Below are 19,792 nucleotides of genomic sequence, written 5' to 3'. Positions count from 1 at the left end.
ATTGTGCATGATATCATTCTCAGTTTCACCTGTGGGAAAAGTATGAGCTTCCTAAATTGAAGGATATCAATCACACTTAAAAAAATTTTTTTATTGGTGTATAATTGATTTACAATGTTGTGTTAGTTTCAGGTGTACAGCAAAGTGAATCTGTTACACAAATACATATATCCACTCTTTTAGATTCTTTTCCCATATAGTCCATTACAGAGTATTGAGTAGAGTTCCCTGTTCAATCATACTTTTAAAAAATGAAGAGTTCAATTAGTGAAGTGAATTGCATTGTATTCAGTGCATATTTGTTAAAATTTTAGTTTTTTTCATACTTTCCATATATGCTCAACTGTGTTATTGTAACACCATTTTTAACATTTATTATGTATTCACTGAACACACAGTGTAAAGCCAGGAGAGGTACTCACATGCTTGCACCACATCTAGCTTTTCTTACATCGTAGTTTATGTCTGCACTTAAAATCAGATGATTTTTTACCAAATCTGGTAAAAGTTATCTTGAAGAAGTTGAGATATACCTCTGTGATTTAAAAACAAACAAACAAACAGGGACTTCCCTGGTGGTCCAGGGGCTAAAACTCCACACTCCCAATGCAGGGGACCCGGGTTCTATGCCTACTTGGGAAACTAGATCCCACATGCATGCCGCAACTAATGATACCGCATGCTGCAACTAAACATGCCACAACTAAGACCCAGAGCAGCCTAAATAAATAAATAAATCTAAAAACGAACAAACAAACCAACCAAAAACTTGTCTTTAATGGCTAGGTATTTGAAATCATTTTCTTATAAAATATAAGGTATTACTCTGTTCCTGTAGGTTTTTATGATTTTTCATTCCAGGAAGCTTAAAACAAAAACTTAGCATCTTAAAATGAAATAGCAGTGAAGACTTGTGGTGGGTATTATTCTCCTTATCATTTACTTATTCTGTTCTTGGCAGTTCTCCTATTCCCAGAATAAACTTAAGAGGTATGGAATGTCCCAGATTTCCAAAGAAACTGGGTGCAAGATCATAGAACTCATAAACGACAGTGCTATTTATTCATAGATTGGCTGATTCCAGAGCCTCTGCAGTCTGTCATGGGGAGGCTTCATCATTGTTGTCGTGCTTCTAGAGAGGGAGTTTGAAAAAATAAAACCTAATTTTTTGAATGGGTAAGACGTTGAAAATATTAGCAATAAATTATGACATAGTGCTAATAACAATTGTCAGAGGAAATACATGTACTATTTTGAAATTTGTTGAACCTATAGAAAAGATAAAATAATAAAACAACTAAGACCATATAATACCCTTCACCTGGATTCACCAGTAATTAACATTTTTTCACATTTGCTGTCTCTTTCTACACACATACTCTTTCTCCCTCCCCTGCCCCAACCATTGGACTGTAGGTTTCAGACATCATGGTACCTTACTCCTAAATACTGGATCATGAATTTCTTAACAATAAGGATATTGTCCGTATAAACATTATCACTCCTAAGAAATTTGACATTAATTTAATAATATTATCTAATGTTCATTTCGTATTTCCCCATTTATTCCAAAAATGTCTTTTATAGCTGATCTTTTTAAATTTCTTTCTCCAATCCAGTATTCAGACTTTGTGTTTTGTATTTAGTTGTCATATCTTGTCAGTCTCTTTTAATCTTTTTGTATTGTTTTTATTTTTTTAATGCCTTTGACTTTTTTGAAGTGTTCAGGCCAGCTGTGTTTAGAATGCTGCACGTTCTGAATTTGTTTTATTGCTTCCTGTGATTAGATTTACTTGAGTTTGTGTTAAGCATTTTGGGCCATAATACCACATTCGTGATGTTATGTGCTTCTGATTACACTATATCAGAAGACAGCTAATGCCAGCTTTAAATTTCTGATCTATTAGTTCATAATTCGCAGCAACAGAGACTTAATTGTTTGAAATCTTTTTTCATTTTTCAAATAGACAACAACTGAACGGCCTTTCATTCAGAAGCTTTTTCGTCCTGTGGCTACAGATGGACAATTGCATACACTAGGAGATCTCCTCAAAGAAGTCTGTCCTTCTGCAGTTGCTCCTGAAGGTAATATAATCAGCAACATTAAAACATTTCTTTCATTTCTCTTTGTTACTGAAGTAACGTAAGCATTCTATATTTATAAATAACATTTATTAGTTACTTCAGGAAGATATTTTCGTTATCTTGTAAGGAAAAATCTTTTGAAATTAGAAGCACTTGATATTTAACTTATTATTTTATAAATTATTGACACTAAGAGAATAAGAATTTCACTCTCTTTAGCAAACTAAAATATACTTTTAAAATTACTCTCTTATATTTCTGGGGCCTTGCGTCTTTCATTGGTGAATTCAGTTCTGGTAAACATTATTTTTAATCTTGCGTTGTGTTTCTTCATTCTAAAGGAATAAGAGATAGTAAAAAAAAAAAAAAAGAAAAGGTCTTGCCTTTGGTTGATATTTTAAAATTCAAAATATTGAATAATGGATACGTATTTTATTTGAATTTTTTGCTACTCTTTAATGTTTTACTCAACATTGTTCTCTGAGGCTTTAACATTTTACAAGTCCAGTCAAGAACTTGTCCTGTTTTGTAGTCCTCATTTTGTAGCTTAGGTTAAGATTGTTTTCCTGTAAGCAGAGGAAAAATATAAAAATCACAATTCTCTTTTCTTAACTGCAACATAAGGAACACTAGGAAAATGCAGAAAACTAGGGGGGAAATGCTATAGACCCCTAACTCATAGAGGCCACTATTGACACACACATGCAGATACACACTTGAATATTTGAGAGGGGGGGTGGGTGTATAAAATTATATGTCCTGCTGCTTTTTTCACCTAACATAACATGATAGTCATTAAAAATTCTCTAAAGCTATGTTTTTAAATACCAGCACTATGATCCTTTATATCAATGTACCATAATTTGACCATCACCCTGTTACTGAATGACTTGTCTTATTATTGGTTACACTAAGCTGTAGGGGAAATTTCAGTGGCATATTGCTGTATTTGTTAATATATTGCCTAGACTTGGATTTATCATATAGAAAAACATTTAAAACTTGCCACTTTAAATCCTTTATGGGAAGAGGTAAGGCATTAGTAAATACAACGGTAATACTTCAGTAGATAATGCTGTGTTTCTTATTAATATATCCTAAGTTGTGGTGATGGCAGTATTATTTACATGACTTGTAACTATATCACACAGTTCAAGAATCAGATAGTATCTATGGAAATGGTTTGCCTATTAAGTAGAATTAGAAATAGTAGGATTGAGAGGAATGTTGATATTCTAGCCTAAAGGACTAAACAAAGAATATGGAACTCAAATGTGTGCTATTTGGCCTGTGAATATAACTGTTTTTCTTAATTAAATATGCTTGCCTTTCCTGGCATTCCTATGTATATCTAGCACTTTGAAAATACACAGAGGCTCAAAAGGAGGGGAGAAGAGGGGCATCTGAAATCCCATGAGAACCAGTTCCAGAAGGGATCGATAAAAAGAATCATTGACCACTACTCAAAATCATGAAAATTGAGCAAGTTTCATTGGTTTAAGAGGTTACTAAATAACCTCTTAGTTATAACCTCTTATAAATAAACCTTATAGTTTACTAAATGTAGTAAACTATATTTACTGTGTCATTTGTCACCACTGTACTATACTAGTCAAGGTTTTTGATACTGTCATACACATCCTCATATCTCTAATAATAGGATAATACTATCTTATAATCCTAATCTTCTTTATTGCTACGTACTTTTCATTTTCAGTAAGAGTTTGTGTTAAATAATTTTTTTGCCATTCAGTGATTTTTATTTTTATTAAATTTATAGAGTTGTGCAGCCATCACCACAATCTAGTTTTGGAATATTTCCATCACCTCAAAGTTCCCACGTGTTTGTTTGTAGCTAATTTCTGTCCCTGCTGCTACTTATAGACAACTACCGGTCTACTTTCTGTCTCTGTAATTTACCTCTTTTGGATATTTCACATAAAGGGAATTATACAAAATTGCAACTGATTGTTTTCACTTAGCATAATGTTTTTGGGTTTCATTCATATTGTAGTATAAATTAGTAGTTTGTTCCTTTTTATTACTGAGTAGTATTCCATTGGGTGTATGTATCACATTTTGTTTATTCACCAATTGATGGGCATTTGGGTTGTTTCCACCTTTTCACCTTTATGAATGATGCTGCTCTGAACATCCACATACAGGACATATGTGTTGATTTTTCTTGGGTAGATTCCTAGGAGTGGAATGGCTGGGTTGTATGGTAAGTTTATATTTAATTTTTTAAGAAGCTGCTAAACTTTTCCAAAGTGGCTACACCATTTTACAGTTCTACCAGCAATGAATGGGGATTCCAGTTTCTTCACATCTTCATCAATGTATATATTTTTTGTCTTATTATAGCCATCCTAGTGTGTAGTGGTATCTCACGTTGGTTTTTTAAAATCTCCCTAATGACTAATGATGTTGAGTGTTTTCATGTGCTTATTGTTACTCATGGATATATTTGATGAAATGTCTTATGTAAATCCTTTTCTCATTTTTTTCATGGATTATATGTCATATAATCCATGAGTTTTGAGAGTTATTTATATATTCTTCATACAAGTACTTTACCAGACATGGTTTGTAATTATTTTCTTCTAGTCTGAGACTTACCTTTTCATTTTCTTTTAATTAATTAATTTATTTATTTATGGCTGTGTTGGGTCTTCGTTTCTGTTCGAGGGCTTTCTCTAGTTGTGGCAAGCGGGGGCCACTCTTCATCTCAGTGCGCGGGCCTCTCACTATCGCGGCCTCTCTTGTTGCAGAGCACAGGCTCCAGACACGCAGGCTCAGTAATTGTGGCTCTCAGGCCCAGTTGCTCTGCGGCATGTGGGATCTTCCCAGACCAGGGCGTGAACCCACATCCCCTGCATTGGCAGGCAGACTCCCAACCACTGTGCCACCAGGGAAGCCCTTCATTTTCTTTTGAAGAGTAAAAAATATTTTATTTTGATGAAGTCCTATTTATCAAGGTTTTTTATACATGTGTTCAGTTAAATAATCAAATATTTTTTCTAGTAGACAATACACTTGTATAGTTCCAAAATCTAAAAGTTTATAAAGGAATTTAGTGAAAAATCTCTATCTCAACTCCTATACCTAAAACCCTGACTCAGTTCCCCTCTCCAGAGACAACCAGTGTTGCCATTTTCCTGTAAATTCTCACAGAGATGGTTAAATAAACTTTTTAGTTTTGAACTCAAGTTATAGAAATTTAGACCGGGATATTCCCAGTAACTTTAGGAATAATCTTATTTTTCCAATCATTTGATCCATGCTATAAGGGTTTTGTGTGTGTTTTTAAAATCTATTTAATGTCTATTTAGCTACATTCTTGAAGATTCGGGAATATAGACTAGCTTTTCCATTTGAAGTATAATTAAGAGATTAATCATTTTTATTGCTGTCAGAGACGGGACCCACAGGCTGCCCCCACTGCAAGCATCGGCCTTCAGTTATTCATTTCTCTGCACTGTATTTTTCTTTCATTTTGAGTACTTTGCAGTATTTTAAAGAACATTGAAAAAATCCTTTTATCAATTAAGAGTAAATTGAAATTTAAGCTAAAGCTTAATGTTGAAATGGCTACCTGATTGTACTTTTCTTAGATGTTTTTTGACAATCTTCTTTCCAGAACATTGTCATGTAAAATGTACTTCTGTATAAAATCCTTGACTATTGAGTGAGAACATCACAATAAGACTAAAAACCTTAATAAAACTGTTCTACTGTAAGGCGCTAGCCCCCCCAACTGGCAGCACAGTTATCAACAAATCCACAGAATGATGAGAGAAAACCTTAGTGGAGGGAGAGCAGGAAGAAATTGGTTGGGTGTTAATTTTGTATTTGACATCTTTAAAGAATCAGGGCCTCCCTGGTGGCGCAGTGGTTGAGAGTCCGCCTGCCGATGCAGGGGATACGGGTTCGTGCCCCGGTCTGGGAGGATCCCATATGCCGCGGAGCGGCTGGGCCCGTGAGCCATGGCTGCTGAGCCTGTGCATCCGGAGCCTGTGCTCCGCAGCGGGAGAGGCCACAACAGTGAGAGGCCCGCGTACCACAAAAAAAAAAAAAAAAAAAAAAAAAAGAATCATATAACTGTTGAACCTTAGAGTTATTTTAGTTCAGTCTCTTAGTTTTTTAGATGATTTTCTAAAGGTCTCTTAGCTGCTTAATTGTAGAACTAGGTTTAGAACTCAAGTCTCATCTCCTGGTCCATTGGTTTTTCCACTTTACTATGCTACCATTTATTTTCATTTTCACCTTTTCAATCTTTTTACTTTTTTGTTTATTTTAAGATAACATTCTGGGGGCTTCCCTGGTGGTGCAGTGGTTGAGAGTCCGCCTGCCGATGCAGGGGACGCAGGTTTGTGCCCCGGTCCGGGAAGATCCCACATGCCACGGAGCGGCTGGGCCCGTGAGCCATGGCCGCTGAGCCTGTGCGTCCGGAGCCTGTGCTCCGCAACGGGAGAGGCCACAACAGTGAGAGGCCCGCGTACCGCAAAAAAACAAACAAACAAAAAAAAACATTCTGAAATGCTTGCTTTTTCCTAACTCAGTTTATTCTATGATTTGTGTTTAGTACCTAATCTGGCCTACGTGCAAGACCTACACTTTCTTTCAGTGTTCCCTGCCATGATACTAGGGACCTGAGCTTCTGTTGTTACTGTAGTGTTCTTGTGTATAATTCTGGCTACTCTTCTTGTTGACTTTATGAAAATGCTGTCTATGACATTCTGACATGTAAATGAAAAGCAGTCACATGGTTTGAGCTGACACATTTGTCAGAACGCGCCTTTGTGCTTTTTTGCCATTCCTACACCCAGATCACAGTACATATACAAAGTTACTGTGGTCCTGCACAAGAATGGCAAACACATTTGTGAGGCTTTTTTATTCCTTTAAAGACTCTTTATTCTCTCCTAAATTTTTTTAAACATTTTTTAAAATTTTATTTATTTTTGGCTATGTTAGGTCTTTGCTGCTGCGCGCAGGCTTTCTCTTGTTGTGGCGAGCGAGGGCTACTCTTCGTTGCGGTGCGTGGGCTTCTCATTGCGATGGCTTCTCTTGTTGCGGAGCATGGGCTTAGGCGCGTGGGCTTCAGTAGTTGTGGCTCATGGGCTCAGTAGTTGTGGTTTGCAGGCTCAGTAGTTGTGGCTCGTGGGCTCTAGAGCACAGCCTCAGTAGTTGCGGCCCATGGGCTTAGTTGCTCCGTGGCGTGTGGGATCTTCCCGGACCAGGGCTCGAACCTGTGTCCCCTGTGTTGTCAGGCGGATTCTTAACTACTGCACCACCAGGGAAGCCCTCTCCTAAATTTTTAACCTGCCCTACCTGCCCATCCATTCCTAAAGAATACACAAGGTGACTCCCCTTGTTTTTTGTGTTTTTTTTAAAGGGAGGGCAGTGAGGTAGCCACTCACAGCATTAATCCACTAACCTGCCTCTTAGACGGATATCTTTTTGCGACAGACTTCTGTCACATGTTTGTATCCATCAGGGAACATACACATACCATACACACACTTCATTGAAATGATGTAAATAGTACATATACTTTTGAGGTACTCTTGATGGTACCTTTCATACCAGGAGGAGGCCACATTTCTAACACCAGTATCTTATCTTTGGAAAAATGTTTTATTTGCCTCTTCCTTTTGTCATCTCATTGGAAAATAACTGTCAGTCATTTCAGGATCTATGGGGAGTATTCAAAACATCAAGTCACTCTTTCAGTAAAAAACTTTACTGTCTGGTTCAGTACACCTGTGATATTGTCCGTTGTGAAGCATTTTGAAACACCTGCATCCAACTTAAGTTGAAAGTGAAAGACTTTAAGATTGGGTGTGTATGGATAAGAACTAGCTGTCATCACATGATTACAAGAGAAAGTGCTTCATAAAAGTTATGTGGCACCATTGTCTACTATTCCTTACAACAAGTGATTCATGCATGAAGGAATTTTGCCTTATTTCATCATATGAAGGTAGAATGTACTAATATGCATGAAGATGTGCTTTAGGTCATTATTCTTGTAACTAATGATGAGCTGCTTTATGTGTTTCTTTTTTTTGTTTTGTAAGTGGCTAGATAAGTTAGCCAAGGTAACAGGAAGTAACCAAAGGTGAACTCAGGTAAATTTTTTTCTGTGGTGTCAGCAGTAGTTAAAATGACTCAGAGAGCTAAGCTTCTGTAGCAGGCTTGAAGTGAAATTTCTTTCTTTGTCCATTAGAAACAACATACAAAAATTTTTAAAAACCTAAAACTAAAAATCATAGCTTTTATTCTTTTACTTTGGAGAATACAAAAATCTTCTAAGCTTTGCCCAATCATGTTTCATTGTTCAGTTTTCTAATGTAATGTATAAAAACCTAGTAAGTTAGGGTTATAAAAATAATAATGTCCATTCTCACTTTTATAAGTTTATTTCAAAGTTCTGGTTGATCATTCCTCTATAACAGTTGGGCTCTTGTAATCCTGAATTTATATTTGGTATTGTACAAATGGAGTGTGTGTGTAGGGAAAGGCTTACATTCAGTGGCAAATTAGTCAGGGTTCCCTGCATCTCTCTTACCAGCAAGTACAGTCTTCTTGCTGCTTGCCTTTTTCCGTTTCTGCCCTGCTTCCTGGGATTTTACTCTTTGAGCCCCTTCCCAACTACCGTTTAACTTTTGGGTTCCATTTGATGTTGTAGCTTTCATTATTTGTCAGTTTCTTCACATCATACTGTCTTCTGACACTGGGGTTACTAAGATGTCCCTGCTTTTAAGAAACTTTAGTCCAGTTGGAGTGGACAGAAAGATGCACAGATGTGATATGTGTAGGAATGGAGATCCGCAAAAGATATTAGGAAGATTTATTGTCTTATCCATTCCAGAGTAGGCAGTAAAGACTGAGCTAAGTCTTAAAAGATGAGCAGAAATTAGTTGCAAAGGAGGGACCAGGTCACAGTGTCCCACTGTAGTAGAATCCTTCACTAGCTACCTAGGGGCTGGTTGCTCAGGGGTAATGTCTGGTCTGAAATGCTGACCTAAAATGTCCCTACTCTATTTCCTGAAAGACTAGCTTTATTTTTCTACTTTTCTCCCATAAATGTGGACAAGACTTTCAATGAGGTCAGAGGTGTGGGGGGAAAGTATTGAGGAACTAAGTGACTAAAATTGATCTTTTTATTGTACAAATCTTTTTATTTGTACAAGTCTTTTATTGTACAGATCTTTTATTTGTCAGTACATTAGAGTATAATTTTAACAACTGAGGCTAGGTAGTCATAATATCCCATTTAAGTAGTCTAGCTTGAAAATTATACTGCTTTATTTTTGACATGCTTTATGAGAAACCACAGAATAGTTTCTATAAAAAGTAAGGAAAGATGGTGCATTCACATTTTTTTCTCCTTGGCCCCATAGCATATGATTAGATTGTTTTATAAAGTAAATCAACTGTTTGTTGTAACAACTTTTTTCAGACATAAAGCAATTAGAGAAAAGAAACATCTAAATCTCACGTTATTCTTCCAAGGCGGATCCTTCAATTTGAACTTCAAATTGGCACTTTTGTCAGCATGATGACACTGACCCCCAAAGAGGTGGCATTTCAATTTGCCAGTTCATGCCACAGAAACATAAAGCCTTCAAACCCCAAACTTCATCAGAATGAGGGTTTAGGAGTAAGAATAATAATCGTTTTACAGTTTCAGTAATTCTTTTTTCACTCATTTAAAATTTGTTTTCATTCTACTATCCTCTTGTACCTTCATACAAAGGTATGATTGATTGATTTAGAAGATCATTTAGTAGTTGCTTTTTTTTTTTAATGGTTCTTACTCAATAAAATAAGGGTGTTACCTGCTGTGCACCTGATAGGATGGTTGGAGGGTTTAAATGAACAAAAGATTTGTTTAAGTGAGATTTCATAATCTAATATTTTTCACAGTTTTACAATTAACATTTTTTTGTTTTCTTATGGTTTTGTTAGTATTTTTTCACAAATAACTGTACTCATAAGAAATTTACCAAGTGGAGTTAGCAAGAACCAGTTTTATTTTTTCTTGTTGTCATTTGTTGATAATCCCACTCTGCAGAGATAAGTACGTGTTGATATTCAGCCTCTGCACAGAAGATATAGATGTAGGATGAGCTCTAAATGTAAACTGATGTTGGAACCGCTTATACCTCAGGTTATGGCAAGAGTTCCATGCTACTGAGTTTTTAACTGTTTTTAGAAATTACCTTCTGGATGTGATTAGGAATACTCTGGTAAGGCATAAGTAAGCTTATCTCCATAGTCACTGCATCCAGCTGGACTAGCATATACTTGTTAAAACATGTTAAAAAGGAAAAATCTTAAGGCAAGCGGTCCGGAAGTGTTGCTGCTAGTGAAAGCTTTTCATTTAAGACTATAAGCAACGAATCACATACTTATTTGAAGTTTCAGCTATTCACAAGTAACCCTGGAAGGCCTATTTGTAACTCCACTGAGGTACCGTGAGCCTGCCATGTGGGACTGGGTCATTGGACTGCAGTCTCATCCTAACACTCTCTACTCTTCATTGTTTTCTCTCTCTGGGTGTAAAAGAAATGATACAGTGTCATTCACAGTGGTAATACAAGAAGTTCTTCAAATGTAGCCCTCATCAACAAAGATCTACTATATTCAAGTCTGGACGGAAGTAACTTATGAGGCTTATTTTAAACTTGGTAATTATAATATATTTTCTTAAATGTATCATTATGTCATCAAATCTAAACTGAATCAGACTCTTCGCCTTGTTTGTTTGATTCTCCCTCCATCTCTGTGCTTTGTCCCAACACATGGGTAACATGGACTAATTTTGGTGGTACAGAATCTGTTAATGACTTAACCCATTGACACATGTCTTTTCTAAAATGAAAGAAATAATAAACTGATTATTTTCATTATTCTCCATTAGTGAAGATGGGATTACTGGGCCTGTCAGGAGATGCCTCTGATTTCCTTTATCTAGATCCCAAGAAGTTGAATGAATTAACTTGACTCTTTCAAAAGTGGGAACAGATCTTACACAATTAATATTTCATCTTTAGCACTAAAAAACAATTCCCTTAACAAAATAATAACACATGCAGGCAATTAAAATCAAGTCATCTCTTCATTAAAACAAGTCCTGTGAGACCTTAATCTGACCATATATAACAGTGTAATTACTGCCTGTATTTTAAATAAAACAATTAGTTTTGAAATATTCTGTAACTCATAATTGACAAATATTAATGGGCCCTATTACACCCAACTAGAATTACTGGATCATTTTATAAAATTAGTTCAAAAACATTTGAACCTATATTTTCAAAGTTTTATTTTTTGGGGCAGGGGTTTCTTGAAGTGAACAAGTCTTAATTTCTAACTTGTACCACACTTTTATTTTATCAGGAGGCATTTAATCAGTTTATGTAAATGGTCTCACAGTCACTTAATACAATGTTCTTTTTATAATTATAGCTAATTTGGGGGGGTTAAGTTTAAATTTTGGTTTATTATCTCCTCATTAAGAAATATAAAGGTTATAAACAAGTCAGTGAAAGAATTAACATAGACATGTTTTGAAAAATCTTACACAAAATGTTAAGAGTCAAGGCTTTGGTAATATTTTGGACAGAAATAATAAAAAAATATATAAAGATAAAATTTATGCATGGGAAAAGATATTTGGTATATATTAATTGTGATATTCTATGTTCATTAAAACCTATACTACTAAATGAGCATAGATCCGGAAGAAGTTAATGTAAGTATTTTTAAATGGGTTTGTATTTCTCTGATAAACAGCACTCTCCTTCTGTTTGTGATCATAGGATAAAAGCTCTGTAAGCTTGTATATGTTCATTTTTACTGCTACATCATGTAGTGTGCTCTTAAGATTGAGATCTCATTCCCCAGGAAGCATTTCTGTCTAAGATTAATTGCCCTTTTAAAATCAGCGTTTGATGTATTCCTTTGGCTATATCCTGGCTTGGTTTAACCCTCTTTGACCTGACCTCACTGACTATTATCGCTGAGGCTGAGTCAAAATCCTTCAGCATGATGTATGCACTTCAGATTTCAGCCTGTGGTTTTTCATGTCGATGGACTCAATTAGTTGGCGTTTTACTAATGAACATATCAGAAGTTAAAGAATTTGTCAGAGCAACATTGTTCAGAATAGTGACAGTAAAAAAGTTTATCTCTGTTTTTCAGAAGTATCAAATATTTTTCAGAAGTTTTACCTTCAGCATCACACATTCCAAGATAGCAAATCAAGGCATTTTCTGCTGAGCTATGTAAAATATAAATGTGAAGCCACAAATCTAAACACAGTGGTTACAACCTTTGGCCTTAGATTTCTATTATTCCATATTCACAAGTGTGAACTAAGAAAACAAGTTACTAATCTGAAATGTTCTGATTAAAAGCACTTTCCCTTAAAGATATATCATCCATTTCTCTAGCTTCCTTTAAATTCAAAGAAGTTTCACATATTTAGTTACACGTATTAATAGTAAGAGTGAAACTCATGCATCTCTCTAGAATCTCAAGTAACCTGTTTTTAAAGACATATAGGTCATATTCCTTGTTAATAATTGGCTTAAAAATAATGGCTAAGGGCTTCCCTGGTGGCGCAGTGGTTGAGAGTCCGCCTGCCGATGCAGGGGACACGGGTTCGTGCCCCGGTCCGGGAAGATCCCACATGCTGTGGAGTGGCTGGGACCGTGAGCCATGGCCGCTGAGCCTGCGCGTCCGGAACCTGTGCTCCGCAATGGGAGAGGCCACAACAGTGAGAGACCCGCGTACCACAAAAAAAAAAGAGGCTAAAATGCAGATTGGGATGGAGAAGGCTGTGAGCCATTGCTAATAGTAATCTCTAAAAAACAGATTCATCACATACTCTTAAGTTCTCAAATAATGATATACTTTAAAATGTATAACAAAGATTTTGGAAATTTTCCCCCCCCTGCTTGAATTTTTCATCTTTAAAATAAAATAAGAACCATATCTAAAGTCTAACATCACCATAGTACAGTAGGGCTCATTTGACTTATCCAGGATGTGCTCTGCTGAATATACATATTTAGAGCAGTACTAGATTTATCCAGAGGGTTTACAGTGCTTAATGACTTTTTAAAAATGTCATTCATTTTGTTATTTGCATAATGATAGAGTGTTTGGGTTTTTTTGTTGTTCTCATCTCTCTCTTTTTTTTCTTAACACATTCATAAAATCCGTGTGCCACACTGCATAATAATGGGTCTGAGTAATGCAGAGTGTATATTAACATGAGGCCAAATTCTCACAGCCCTTTGCATGCCAGTCACTTAATTCAGTCCACAGTTTTTATAGATGTTTTGGTATATCACTCACTTTATTGAATGCCTACTATGTCCAAGCCCTGTGCTGGGCTCTGTGCTGAGTGCTTTATTTGGATATCCCATTTGATCCTCTCTGCAACCCTGGAGGTTAGAATTCTTTACCTACATTGTAGGAGGAGGAAACTGGGACTCAAAAGGTTAAGTGATTTGCCTAAGAATTAAAAACTAGTGTATTATGCTGGTTTAAACTCAAAAAGAAATATTTTGCTGTTTAGGCATAAAAGACTCATGTACTAGAACTGGAAGACATGTTACCAATCCTCTGTTTTAGACCAGTGCTTTACAAACTGATCCATGGAGTTGAATCACAAACTGCCATGGATCGTAAGTCAGCAAGCAGCAGGACTTGGGAGACAGGCTTCAATCCCACATCAACCAAAGCTGCCCCACCTTCACCTGTGTTATATATTGTGGTTCTGCATAAGATTTTGTTTGAAGAAAAATTCTATACCCATATTATTATATGATTTATTTAAGGGAACATTTAAAAAAAGACTTCACCCCAGAGATTGATTCAGATCTGGAGAGGTTATATATTTTTAAAAATCTTTCAAATGATTCTGATGGTCAGTCAGATTTGCAAACCATAGATCTAGACAGACATCTTCATTTTATATATAAGGAAAGAGATGAGTTCTGCCTAGAGTCCTTCATTATCAGAATTGGAATTCAAGTTGCCTCCCTCCCAATTTGTGTCTTTTTTTTTTTGCTGTACGCGGGCCTCTCACCGCCGCGGCCTCTCCCGCTGCAGAGCACAGGCTCCGGACGCCCAGGCCCAGCAGCCACGGCTCACGGGCCCAGCCGCTCCATGGCACGTGGGATCCTCCCGGACCGGGGCATGAACCCATGCCCCCCGCATCAGCAGGCGGACTCCCAACCACTGCGCCACCAGGGAAGCCCTGTGTCTTTTTTTAAAGTTCATAATTTTCATTAATGACTTGTTAACTAATATGAATTTTCTTTTCTTTTTGTTTCTATATGTAATTCTTACTGTTTTAATCATACAACCAAAATCTGTCTAAATATATTTTTCTTAAAATGTCACACAGCTCTAAAATTCTCACTTTAAAGTAGATGCTAGAATTAAGTTTGTTTTTATTAGGGTATTGGTGATAATAAAACATTATATGATATGTTTACATTTTTATCTTTCATAATACTGAGGCTTATAAGTAAGATGAATATAAGAAATGAAATTTTATTGTGATATTCTGTGTATTGATTTATGGTCTCTTTAGATTTAACATCTAACTCTTTTTTTTTTTTTTTTTTTTTTTTTTTTTTTTTTTTTTTTGTGGTATGCGGGCCTCTCACTGTTGTGGCCTCTCCCGTTGCGGAGCACAGGCTCCGGACGCGCAGGCTCAGCAGCCATGGCTCACGGGCCCAGCCGCTCCGCGGCATATGGGATCCTCCCAGACCGGGGCACGAACCCGTATCCCCTGCATCGGCAGGCGGACTCTCAACCACTGCGCCACCAGGGAGGCCCACATCTAACTCTTAAAGTGAATTTAATTGCTACTCAAAGAAAATGCTTGTCTCTGATATTTTTTTCTGTCCTTTTCCTTAATTCACAAACTCAAAGTATTTATGAATGACTGTCCTTATATTTACAAGATGAATTAAAAGAGTTGTTTTTTTAAATTGCTATGTGGACATTCTACAAAATAATGACATGTATTCTTCAAAATTGTCGAGGTTAAGAAATGCAAAAAAAAAAAAAAAAAAAAAAAGGGCTTCCCTGGTGGCGCAGTGGTTGAGAGTCCGCCTGCCGATGCAGGGGACACGGGTTCGTGCCCCGGTCTGGGAGGATCCCACATGCCGCAGAGCGGCTGGGCCCGTGAGCCATGGCCGCTGAGCCTGCGCGTCCGGAGCCTGTGCTCCGCAAGGGGAGAGGCCACAACAGTGAGAGGCCCGCCTACCGCAAAAAAAAAAAAAAAAAAAAAGAAATGCAAGGAAAGGCTAAAAACTATCCAAGTTAAAGGAGAGTATAGAGACCTGAAAATTAAATGCAGTGTGTGGTTCCTGGACTGGATCTTAGACTGGAGAAAAAAATAATTAGGATAGTTAATAACATGTGAAATTATTACATAATAGTATAATATCAATGTTAATGTTTTTTATTTTGATAACTGTACTATGGTTATATAAAAGAATATTTTTATTAGAAAGTATATACTGAAATATTTAAAGGTAAAGGACTCTGTTTCTAATTTACTCTCAAATGATTCAGAAAGTAGTTATATATATACACAGAATGATAAAGCAAATGGGGTAAAAATGTAAACAGTTGATGACTCTGGGTGAAGAAGAATTCCTTGTGCTATCCTTGTAACTTTTCTCTAAGTTTGAAATTATATCCAAATCAAAAGTTACCCCCAAAAGTGCCCTGTATGTGAAAATTTCATATAGAATGAGTTCACTTGATAACTGTCTCAAACGTTTGCCTACTTTAAAGCATCAGACTAACGTTTTTAAAAATCTGAGTGGGTGGGATGTGGAGTACATATTTCTCCTGAGTCATTTACTTTGTAGTGACATATTTCTTATTCCCAAGTATTAAATTCTAGATTTCCATTTTGAAACACAAAGATATATTTACCAAAAACATGATTTACTTTAGTAGCAGTATCATCAAGTGTTTCCTTTCTGTTAGGGGAAAAAAAAATCTGCTAAATTTTTACTATTTAGTCTTGTTAGTTTTGATATTGCCAAAATGTCCAGTCATGCTTTGTTGTTATTTGTGGTAGCATCAGTTTTGGTGATGGCATATATACTTCTTGGCTTATTTGGAAACATTTTGACTTTTTGTTGTTTTAATACCCAAAACAGCCTTTATCGGTAGTGCTCATCTACATAGTAGTGGTAGTCATTAGAAACTATTTTCAAAACATTAATTTTGATAGTGTGTTTTACCAGCAGCAAAATGATCCAAGCTCTGAAAACATTTATTGTCAGGCACCACGCTAGACACTGAGGATACAGTGATAAATACGAGAGAAGTTTCAGTTAATAGTTTCAAGGAAACTGCTCTCCCATTCTAAGAATCCTTCTGGTGAGAGTTACATCATCAGAGAAAGTCAGAAAACCAAAAAGATAAATATACACAGGTGAAATATTTGGACAAATGTAAGTAGTGACAAAATTATATATTTAAAATCTTAAACTGATGTGTTGAGGGATATGACAGTCTAGATCACTTGCTTAGTTGTCTGTGTTTAGCGACACGTTTATGTTCCGGATTAAAAGTGGCCCCAGGTTAAACCAGAGAATCAGGGCTGCCTATTCAGGTTTCTGATAACGGGATTTATTGGGTTTGTTTTACAAAGTGTTTGAATTGTGCTTATGTTCTCCAGCTTCTGCTGTACAGTTCTTAAACTGTCCCCTTGTGGAACAGGGTTAGCCTTTTGCCTTTCAGGCACACAATGCGTCAGTGTGCCATATTGTATTTGCTCCCACATTTACATGCTGCTTCAGGCAGAGTATTTTGGATATTCAGCTCTATTTCATAGTATCCAAAGGTGACACTGCTTAAGGAAGAACTTTACAGATAAGGAACTTTGACTCTTACACCACTGCTCTTTCATTTGTTTTTTTGACTCAGTGCTAAGTAGGAGGAAGATTCTGAGACTATTAAGGTATTTCAAAGAAATATATAAGAATATAAAGAGAACTACAGTGAAAATGTTTTTAAATATTCTAAGAAAGATTTAATACAGTGAAACCTTGGCAGTCTAGAACTTACAAAGTATGAATCATTCCAGATAGCTGAGGGCTTAGCCATTTGAATATCAACATTTTAAAATCTTCTCGAAGTACTAATACTGTGCTTTCTATAGTATTCTGTATATAGCTTAATCTTTTAGTTATAGATGATTCACATCATTATGGAAACCAATCATTGTATTAATACTGTGATCACAACTGTGTAAAAAGTATGTATAGATGCAACAAAGATTGGTGGACAAATCAAAACAATGAGAAAATTTTTTTAAGTTAGTAGTATTATAAGGTGACATCTTTTTCCAAAATTGTTTTAAGCTATGACACAGTGATTGAGGGTTTTTTGGAGACATTTATTTGGTTATCTTTGGGGTTGATAATATGTTTGTTAGGTCTTTATTTTTGGCATTCTTTTAGCAATTCTCTAGTGTTTTTGTGTCCTCTCATTGTCAGTCTGTTGACTGTCACTGCCCAGGACTGCACTGCCTCTAATAGGGAGTTTAAATATTTCTTTAAAAGGGTCTCTTGTTTCACGTGCCAGCCAGGCCATTATCACCATACATCATCAGCCCATTTTGCCTAGACATTAGAGCACTAGGGATGCAAAAGTCATTTTGAACAGAGCAGAAAGGAAAAATAGGGTATTTCCCTCTCATACAGTTCCATGAATTCCCTGTTTCCTTGCTGTCTTCTGTGTCCAGGAAGCTGAGAGATTTAGATGTTGTAGACTGAAGAGACTAAAAGAGACAAACCAAGAATTGTGCTAAAGGAGTGATACAAAGTTTCTTGAAGGTTCTTTGTTTTGTTTTATTTTGTTTTCTGTTTTTAGAAAAAGAGTTTGGTTTTACTTTCTTTGTTTTTTCTGTAGCAACCAAGCATGCTTCCGTTTTCTTTAAAGATCATCAGCATATCATACAAAAATCATAAAAGACACAAAACTAATCTTAAATTTAATTTGTAATAAAATTTGAACTTCAGAGAAGAGTGTGAATTTCAGCAGCCTTTTAATTAGCGAATGGGTGTTAACAAAAATCAATCAGGTTTCAGTACTCTGAAACAGAAATCCCTGAGTCAGACTCCCAGTTCCTTCTCATTAAAACTTTAACTCTGGGCCTCCCTGGTGGCGCAGTGGTTGAGAGTCCGCCTGCCGATGCAGGGGATACGGGTTCGTGCCCCGGTCTGGGAGGATCCCATATGCCGCGGAGCGGCTGGGCCCGTGAGCCATGGCTGCTGAGCCTGCGCATCCGGAGCCTGTGCTCCGCAACGGGAGAGGCCACAACAGTGAGAGGCCCGCGTACCACAAAAAAAAAAAAAAAAAAAAAAAAAAAAAAAAACTTTAACTCTTCTTCTAATAGTCTCTAAAATTTTCTCATACATATATGGACAGCTTTATTGAAAATTAACTTACAGCTCCCATCTGTTTTATTAAACATCTTCCTAAACACTGCTCTTATTCTTGATGACTTCTAGACACATTTCTGTTTTGTATGTTTTAAATATGTATTGACCTACTTCACCCGCCTGTCATTTTTAATAGCCGTATAGTACAGTTTTTAATGTGTAACTAAAATAAATTTTGGTCAGTGGGTACAATGGGCTGTTTTCTCCACTGTGGTTTCATTAACGTCAATCTTAGGTAAGCACAGTAATTAAGAAAGAGTGAATACTTTCACATATAGCAACAGAATTTTTATCAGAATTCATTGTAACCCTCAGGTTTCTGTTTTGGGTGATACATATTGCAACATTTGAACTTTCTCCATGTCCACATTTCCTGCTCAGGAAACAGACCAGGTTTTTAACCTGTTAAAGCAGTAAAATCCATTTAATTCACTGAGGATTCTCAAAGGCAACAGATTATTTTTTCTTCAACTGTTTTGACTCTTATCGATTATTGTTGGATTTCTTTCTTGGAATAGATGGGGAAAAAAAGAATCAAGTGATGATTCATGGAATTGAACCAATGTTGGAAACACCTTTGCAGTGGCTGAGTGAACATCTGAGCTACCCGGATAATTTTCTTCATATTAGTATCATCCCACAACCAACAGATTGAAGGATCAACCATTTGCTTGAACGGAATCACCCTTAAACAGGATTTACCAGAGCATGTCACCTTTCTGCTTCAATCAGGTTTGGTGGAGGCAACCTGACCAGAAACACTGCTACAAGCCAAACAGGAAAAAGATTCCATGTCAGATAAGGGCACTTGGGCTGGTCTTACTTTGCATCACCACTGCTTTCCTCCGCTGCCGTCATTAAACCTCAGCTGCGACATGAAAGACTTTACAGGACCACTGCAAGTCTTCTGTTTTCTTGTAAAATATAATGAAGCTGAAGCCTTTGGCCTAAGAAGAAAATGGAAATATGTGCCACTCAATTTGTATTTCTGATTAACAAATAAACAGGGGTATTTCCTAAGGTGACCATGGTTGAACTTTAGCTCGAGGGAGTGGAAACATTGGTTTAATTTTCTAGAGAATTAGACTTAAGAAAGTAAAAGAGAAATTCTGTTATCAATAACTTTCAGTAATTTTTTGTAAAAGATCAAATTACAGTAAACCCATCTTTCCTTAATGAAAATTTCCTATGTTTACAGTCTG

The 19,792-nt window shown here is 36.4% G+C and overlaps 1 protein-coding gene across 4 annotated transcripts in view; it reads left to right on the top strand.

Annotated features, from left to right (window-relative positions):
• ATG5 (autophagy related 5) overlaps positions 1-19,245 on the top strand; it is a gene marked incomplete at both ends in the record, with an annotated part of 121,503 nt that extends 102,258 nt beyond the window's left edge. For 2 of the 4 annotated variants that reach the window (XM_079716515.1, XM_079716513.1), the window contains one exon: positions 1,968-2,040. In XM_079716515.1, coding sequence (XP_079572641.1) covers positions 1,968-2,040 — 73 coding nt within the window. Of the gene's footprint in view, positions 1-1,967; positions 2,086-19,108 lie in introns of those variants that run through there. The other 2 variants (XM_079716512.1, XM_079716514.1) reach the window with 2 other exon arrangements.
• Positions 19,246-19,792: the final 547 nt, after the last annotated feature.

The sequence above is a fragment of the Hyperoodon ampullatus genome (genome assembly GCF_949752795.1).
Source record: "Hyperoodon ampullatus genome assembly, chromosome: 12".
In the NCBI taxonomy this organism is placed as follows: Eukaryota; Metazoa; Chordata; class Mammalia; order Artiodactyla; family Ziphiidae; genus Hyperoodon; species Hyperoodon ampullatus.
This window is presented reverse-complemented; position numbering and strand designations above follow the sequence as displayed.